The sequence below is a fragment of the Teleopsis dalmanni genome, chromosome 1 (assembly GCF_002237135.1).
Source record: "Teleopsis dalmanni isolate 2A chromosome 1, ASM223713v2, whole genome shotgun sequence".
Classification (NCBI taxonomy): domain Eukaryota; kingdom Metazoa; phylum Arthropoda; class Insecta; order Diptera; family Diopsidae; genus Teleopsis; species Teleopsis dalmanni.
This window is the reverse complement of record NC_051846.1, coordinates 203,335,191-203,343,842: the sequence shown is the minus strand read 5'-3', so window position 1 is coordinate 203,343,842 and position 8,652 is coordinate 203,335,191. Positions and strand designations below refer to the sequence as shown.

General features: G+C 29.7%; 1 protein-coding gene across 2 annotated transcripts in view; it reads right to left on the bottom strand.

Annotated features, from left to right (window-relative positions):
• The window catches only part of LOC119671435 (b(0,+)-type amino acid transporter 1), a 52,228-nt gene continuing 43,576 nt past the window's right edge, over window positions 1-8,652 (bottom strand). For both annotated transcript variants that reach the window (XM_038082064.1, XM_038082063.1), the window contains exons 3-8: window positions 5,554-5,655; window positions 2,375-2,617; window positions 1,800-2,298; window positions 1,524-1,620; window positions 185-503; window positions 1-118 (exon numbers count right to left, since the gene is read on the bottom strand). In XM_038082064.1, coding sequence (XP_037937992.1) covers window positions 48-118; window positions 185-503; window positions 1,524-1,620; window positions 1,800-2,298; window positions 2,375-2,617; window positions 5,554-5,655 — 1,331 coding nt within the window. In that variant the 3' untranslated portion in view covers window positions 1-47. The remainder of the gene's footprint in view (window positions 119-184; window positions 504-1,523; window positions 1,621-1,799; window positions 2,299-2,374; window positions 2,618-5,553; window positions 5,656-8,652) is intronic.

Here is an 8,652-nt window from a genome sequence, read left to right as displayed (position 1 = left end):
TTTAATATAAGTTTAAATTGTAATAATATCCCAAACTTGAGCAATTTTTAATCGAACATATTCATGCTTGATGTAGGCACCACCTCCAGCAACAGTTGGAAAAATAACGTCACTTTATCTAAAAAATAATAAATAAATTAATTATATATATGTAGTTTATTTGCATTCATATCAGCTGACTTACTCATAAATCTCGGTGTCATGCCTAACTTGACAAATGGCACGTAGAATATTAGACCGGCTAGTATGAATCCCAGAGCGTACAAGTACTCAATACGCGGCATATCAATTATTGGCGCTACTACAAGGTACATTGATATCACCAAGACCACAACAGGAATGATAATAGGCACTTTATATGGCCTTGGATAGTTGGGTTTGGTGAAACGCATCACAATAAGCGCTAACATGGAGCCGCCATAGAATATCCATGCGGTGAAACTGAAGAAGTCAATTAACGAACCAATTGTACCATATAGCACCATAGCTGCAGCAATGAGTGACTAAAATTAAAAATTAAAATTGATTAAAATTATAATTATTTATATTAATATTTTATTATTGTTTAATGAACAAAAATTTCTTATATTATAAGAATATTTTAAATATATATAAATATAGACAAAATATTTAAAAAGAAATTCGAATCATAGCAAGGAAATTACACTGATCTATAGACGAAAATAATACCTAAGTGGGTATCTTATATAGGATAAAGATATAAGACTAGGTTAAAATAGTTCAATGATATAATTTATCGAACAAATCTGACTTGGGGAAAAACAATACATGAGATTAAAATAGATCTCAAAGTCGCAGTGCACAAATCTCTATTAGTTTAATTAACCATAAATAATTTTAATTCTTCTTCTTAGATTAGATAATGCTAAGTAGGGCAACTTGTCGGTTTTCGTATATAGCTTCAGGGCTTTGTCCCTTACGTATTTTTTGACAGGATCTATTCTAAGGTCTCTTAGCATGGCACTTTGAAGAGTCTTCGGAGAGCCTGACTTTGAGCAACTTGTTGCTTCTGGAGTTTACAATCGACAGCTTTGCTATACGCGACACATTCATAAAGTAGTGCTGGTCTAATTATCTAGCTGTAGATCAGATTTCTGTTCTTCGCGCTAAGGTTTTTGTGTTTGAAAAGTGGTTGTAAGCATTGCAGTGTTATTAATCCAAAAACTAATATTTAATCAAATAAATTATTGTGTCTACCCTACCAAACATGCATCGTCAATGGTCTTTGCAAACACCGATTGGTTTAACTCTCCATAAATAATTATTATTTTAATAATGAAAAAAAATTTTAATTCAAAAACCTAATATTAATCAAATCAATTCTTGGGCTGACCATGGACTCAACCAAATATCTATTATCAGTGGTCTTTGGAAGGATCTATTCGTTTACCCGAGCGTAAGTAACTTTGAGACTCCAACATTAACATATTATTAATAAATAATAATAAATTTTTAATTTTTTACTATTCTTAATCGCGAATAATTACTTATAAGCAACTTACATGGAAAATCAATCCTGGAGCTGGTGTTAGGCGGCGCACATGTACATAGGATAGTATGTCAAGCAAATGTCCTTCACGGCTGGCAGCGAAACACAAACTGGAAGATATTAAAAAAATTAAATGCAAAAATTCTTCTATATTAAAAATTAAGTCACCAGCGCATCCAACTAATGATCTTTTATTTTTAATTGATCCATATCATTATCCCATAACACATTTTTAACTTTTAAAAAGAACAAAAAAAATAAAAGTACTAAGAATTGATTCATGCCTTACCGTCCCGCTGCGAAGAGTGTGCCATTTGCGCTGCCAAATGTACTGATCGTGACGCTTAATGGCATTAACCACGCCATAGCGCCCAATATGCGATTGCCAAATGTAACAGCAACTGCTTCCGAATCAATCATTTCGGTGGGTGACATAGCAGCCAGATATGATATATTTATGAGTGCATAGCAAAGTGTCACCAATGGTATACCAATTACGATGGAACGTGGTAAATTTTTGCTGGGATTTTTAATTTCCTCAGTGACATAATTTAAATTATTCCAGCCATCATAAGCCCAAAGGCCAGTATAGAAAGCTGTTGCTATTGCACCCATGGTGGGTGTAGGTCCACTAAATGCATTCGATAGATGTTGTGTATTGCCTTGGAATAATTTCCAAGCACCACCGCTAATAACTATTAAAACAGCTACCAATTTTGCAGCAGTGAATATATTTTGCACAGCCATACCCAAATTTACACTATAACAATTAACAAAGAGTATCATAACTAGAAATAGATATATAAAAAAATAGAATTAACCATTAAGATCCTACTATTTGAGATATTTTATAGCTTGTCATACCTATCGCAACCAAAGCAACCATTTTAATAACCGCCATTGGTGGATCGCATTCCGTAACGAATGCTTCAACTGCATATTGTGCGAATGAGAGACAAATAATAGCCATTTGTGATGGCTTTAGCACCAACGTTGATACCCATGAGAATAAAAATGCTGGTGCCGGTCCAAATGCATCCATAAAGTAAGCCCATTCTGCTCCAGACGAAGTATTCATTGTCCCCAATTCAGCATATGATAAAGCGCCTAAAAAGTGAAAAGAATAACGTTAATTATATTAATTAAAATAATTATTTATAATTATTTTTTATTTGTCTAAGCACACACCAAACCTAAACCCAACCAATCTGAAACTGAATTGGAAAAATGTTTGATCCTTATATCTTGAGTGTCTCCATCCATACACTAACAAAACAGTTACTTATCAAGTATTAATCCATCGCTACCAAAGATGATGTACCCTCTTAAAAACCGCACCTTTATAACTACCTACTTTTTAGAAAGAGACGATCGATTTTAGACCGATAAAGAGTAACTACGATTGGTGCCAAAGAGTTATTACTCTTGCATACGCCCAAGAGGCGTACAAGATGAACTATAACCTAATCACTCTAATTATTAAATACTACTTTTACTAATTGTATTCTTTTGCTTGCTATAGTAAACAATCAACAGCTTCAAATTATAAACTTATAAATGTCGTGTGATAATATTCCTGCTGAAAATTTTAACAGTATAACTGGGTATGAAAAAGACATTTTGGAAATGATAAAATTACTTAGTAACTCTTGATAAACGAACTTTAATATCTTCTAAGTCTATTATCTTAAAGTTTCATCTCTCCCTCGTGTTTATAACCTAGTTCTCTCAATACAAAAATTTAATTTTCATCTTCATTGCTTTTAAATAGAATTCTTCTGAATAAGTCGAACTAGCGGTACTTACTGTTTGCTGAAAAGAAACTAAGGGCGTCCCCCTTCTAATTTCTGACTACATCATGGATACACCACAACATTGCTGTATAATATAGTTTACCTCTAACATGGTTTGCGCGGTGTGTTTTCAGTTAGTTGAAACCCCCAGCATTAGCTTATCTCCAGTATGAATTGCAACAGCAATATTGTTGTGACTATAGTCTATCTCTAACATGCTGAGCTGGGTGTATGTTTTTTCTTATTGAGTCCAACCGATATAACGGATCCCCATTATGACTTAGAACACTAACAAGGTAGGGTAGATGTGCTTTTTACCTGCCAATTCTCTCAAGACTATTCCAATAGTTTTAGATATCATTCATAAGTTAATACTTATGGTCTGGGAAACAGACATTGTCTTTATATACCAAATATAATTTATTTGAATTCATTAACAATTATTTTCTAGTCTGTTAATTCTATATCCTTTCAACATCAAAATGAACACAATTCACTTAAATGATAGCAGAAAGTTCATTGTTACATTGAAGGCATGTCATGGTATTGCACTATCTAATTTTAAATAAACCAAAAAACAAAACTATTTCGATTTGTAAATTATATTTTGAAATATTGCCAAAATTTGTTCGAAATTTAATTGAATAATTATATTGAATTAGTTCAGATACGTCGCAGTATTTATGAGCATTGAAATTAATTGCACACCATTTGAATGAATCTGCATCTGAGTGTAAAATGCCTGCAATCAGTGCCTCCGAGTGCAAATGTTTATGGCACAGAAAGTATCTTTATATCTACGAGTCATAATAATTTTAATTCTGTAATTTATAATTCAACATCAATATTTTGACTACATCGTTAACACCTTCAATATGTGCAATACGTTCTGAAAAGACTGCTTAAATATTGATATTGGCAAGGGAATCGGAGAATGAATTAAAAATTTTATTAAGAAATCAGTCCGAAAAATGTTGATTTTTATTTAGAAATCGATACTTTTGTTATGACTATATTTAATGTTTATTTTTGAATCTGATGTAATATTGTTTATTGTTTATTATCTATTTACATAAATAGATTTATCATCAATTAATTGTTTGCAAACTGAGCTTGGTTGTAAATACATGAAAGTCTGTATATGCATGTATCTACATCTACATTGTATCTAAATCCAATCGCTTGGTTGATTCAAGTACTAAAGCAATGGCTATAAAATACCCTAAGGGAACGCGGGTTAAGTCCATTTCCTGTTAATTATATTGCATTTTTAGTCATCAATTTATTATGAAATGCAATTATCGACAAGTGATTCAATTCAACGCTTCTGCTATTTAGAGCACTTAATACCCTTTTAAGATAAGCCATTCATTCATCTGTACATTTTTAAAGATACTCATTGATTCAAAGTTTATTTTTGAAATTAATTTCAAATGCGATAAATGACAAAGCAATCAAGCATATCATATGACATACTATAACACAATAGTAAAGTAAAAAAAAATATTTCTTAAAAACTTAATATAAAATACTGGGTGATATTGGTAAATACACGCATTTTCTTGTCGCTAGATGGTGTTGGTACCCATTGTCTGGCAACACTAATCCGTTTAACTCAAACGAAGACGTACTTGGGAAGTGAAATTTCAGGCTAGTATTAAACCTGAATAGATCGGAACTGAAAACAATAATTGTAGTAAAGACTGGTAGTGTCTTTAGAAAAAGCGTATAGCGCGTGGAATACAGACTATGGACACATAAACATCCATATATATTCTTGGAAAATGCTCAGCTTATATATGGGAGAAGAATTTTCCTTAATAAATTGATGCACGAAACAAAAGAAGTTAAGTATAGTTCTAGAATAAATTAGTACTTTTCTAGATAAACGTGAAGTGAAAACAAGTACTTCAGTGACTATAGTTAGGATAAGATACAATAGTCCTACGATGAACTATAAACTATATATATTATATATAATAATAATAATAATATATATATAAAATATTATATAAAAAACCTAAATAAAACTCTATTTTATTACTGTCCATTTGGTTTGTTGGTATTATTAATCTTTGAAATTTATTTTTTTAATTACTATTAATAAATCTCATTCATTAGACTAAATTAATAATTAGTAAATTAATTATTGTTAACTTCAGTATTAGTGAATTTAGTTACCAATATTAATAGTTCAGCGGTTAAAAATGTATTGTAAATGAAATCTATACGAGATCAACAATTACTTACCAAACAATGACAGCAAACCACAGGCCAGCCATATTATAAAGCTAACACCAACGGAACCAGTACGAACTAGTAGACCTGAAGGTGACACAAATATTCCAGACCCTAAGAAAAAAAACAAACAAAAAAATATTATTAAATATAATTTTAAATTATAATATATATTTTATATTTTTATGATATTTTGTATTTTCATATAGAAAATATTCATATTATATATTAAATCAAAATATAAAAAATTTTACTTATAAATTATTTAAATTTATATTCTACGAGTATAAATATATAAATAATAAAAATAAAAAATAAATTTTTATAGATTTTGCGTAGAAATATACTATATATGAACAACATTATTACTTTTCACTTAATTATTTATATTGGAAACTATATATAAATATTTAATTATAATTCATAATCTATTATAGAATAATTGATTTTGATATTGATATTTTAAAAATTAATTTAATGATAAATATAAAAGACATTTTATGGACTTAAATCTTCAGGCAACTATAAAATCTTTAGCAAACTCTTCATTCCAATCGAAGTTGGTCTGGGAATGTTTTAAACTTCCCAATACTTTAGCATCGAAGAACTATGTAACTCTTATGTGTGTACTGGGGCATGCGGGCAATGAAATGGCAGACTCTCGTCCAGAGCCCTTCTACGGGGTGACAAATAGCTTCAAAAATAACTTAATATGTGAACGGGAGAAACAAAACACTGGAGAGCCCAAACAGGCATGCGACAGTGAAGAAGATTTATTCATTCTGAACACATCAAAGTTGACGCTGTCCTTAACCTAAGCAGAAACGATATTAAACTCTACAGTGAACTACTTACAGAACACTGTTAACTCAATTACCGCATGAAGAATATAGATGTGGCAGAAAATGACTCTGTCATGAGGAGAAAGAAACATCAGAACATAATCTCTACAACTTGGAAGCGGGATCTTGAACTCAAATCTAATAGGTAAAATTAAACCCACAGCAAATACGAGACTTATAAATAGTCTAGAATTGTTTTAGTTGAACTTTAGGTGCACAATAGATCTTTTAGGGTGGGGTGCATTCATAGCCTATTATTTAATAATAATAATAAAATTTTTCTGATTTAAATATATATACCTATGTACTAATTATTAAAGTATTCATAATTATTTAAATATGATCTAATTTAATTTAAAATTCACTTTGAGTAATTAATAAAAATTTTTTTCGTTTAAGTTACATTCAGTGAGAAAATATATCCTTTAAAGCAGTAATTTAAACTTTTATAGGTTTATCGATTTTTTTTGTTAATAAACTTTGTTACAAATTGACTTTTTCGCAAATTGCGTGACTCACCTTAAAGGCAATATAGATGGTATTATGATAAAAACTATTATTAACGTATATTTTAATTTAAGGGTTTACATATCGCAACCGCAATTACGAACACATATATTATAATATATATAAAGCAAATAGGTTTTTATCTTCTCCATGTATGAAATAATAATGAATTGTTTACTTTAAAGCGAATGCAATTGTAATTACAGACCTATAAAAAATAAATAATAATTCCGCCAATCATTTTTAAAAATATTTAAAATAAATCGGAATAGAGTTTTCAATGATATTTTCGTATTTCAAAAAGTGAGAAATATATAACTAAATGGTTAGCTGATAATCAAATACGGATTAAATGAATTTCATGTGATGGTGGACAAAATAGGCATGATCGAAATATCTTCACTGTTTATAGATCCACAGCCATTTTGTGGCTTAGAAATAGTTAATTTCTTCCAATTCTGTCAGAAAAACGAATAGAAACATCAGACTGGACTGATCTACCACAATCAAAATACCTTCAGCTATCAAGTATTGGTAGCAATTGTTCATTTTTTCGTTCCAAATGGAATATCCCAATTTCAAACATATTTTACTATAGTATAAACTAGTATTATAATCAGTAATTACATTTTTCACTGAGTATTTATGACTGTTGTTTGAGTTTAACTTTTCAGTTAAATAAATGCCAAGTGCTAATTTAATTCTATTTATAATTTTTGCCAAATTTATGACGACATATGGGTAATGCGTATGACGGTTGAGCCGGAATATGTGGGCGTAGAAATAGGTTTCAGAATATTAAAAAGCTTTACACCAAATTTGCATAAACAAAACACATGTCAATATAAATAGATTTATACAAATTGAAGTATACAAATTGACATGTTCATTAAAGGACAAGAAAAATATTTACAAATTGCTTCCATACGAATACAAATTATTATTCAAATAAATTTTAAAATTATATTTTACACGATACATATTTTAATTTTGACCTAATTATAATTATAGCTAAATAATTGCTCTCTGATTCAGGTGTACACTAAATTCATTGAACTATAATTGTTACTAAATTTAATAGTATTGCTTGGTATTTTTCCATTCATTTTTTCAATCTATTAATACCAACATGATATATATACAGGGTCATACTAACACATACGAAATTCCAACTCCATCAAACACTCTTTTCTATACTCTTTCTCTGATGTGAGCAGAATTGGTGTCAAACTTAAATTATTTGGATGTACACTTTTTGAGATAGTTAGGGTTTCTTAATCGATTGTATATATTAAATGGGGTTTCTTTGAGAATCTATATTAGGGTTTATAATATATTTAAAATGAAGGCTATCTTATAGGCTATCTGTTCAATCCCTTAGCTATCTGTTCAAACACATTTTAAGGAAAAATTTTTTGATAATTAGTATTTTTCGATTGAATATATTTTCTCAGTAGATTTTTCTTTAAATGAATCGATCAAGGTTAATATTAAAAATAGAACCAACCTCTAAGGCAAATGGTTCCAACCTTCTTTTGTTTTGACCACTATGATATTTTGCTCTCTCTAGAGACTACAATGTTTAAGAATAATAAACTATATGACTATTTTAATATGCTCTATTCATCGCTGGTATAATATATAATGTATACCTATGACTGTTTAGGTACTAAGACGTGAGGTCTTAGTGAACAAACTACAAGCTAAGTATCCATGCCTGTTAACTTTGATTCACAGACAATTTTTAAACATCTCGTGGACC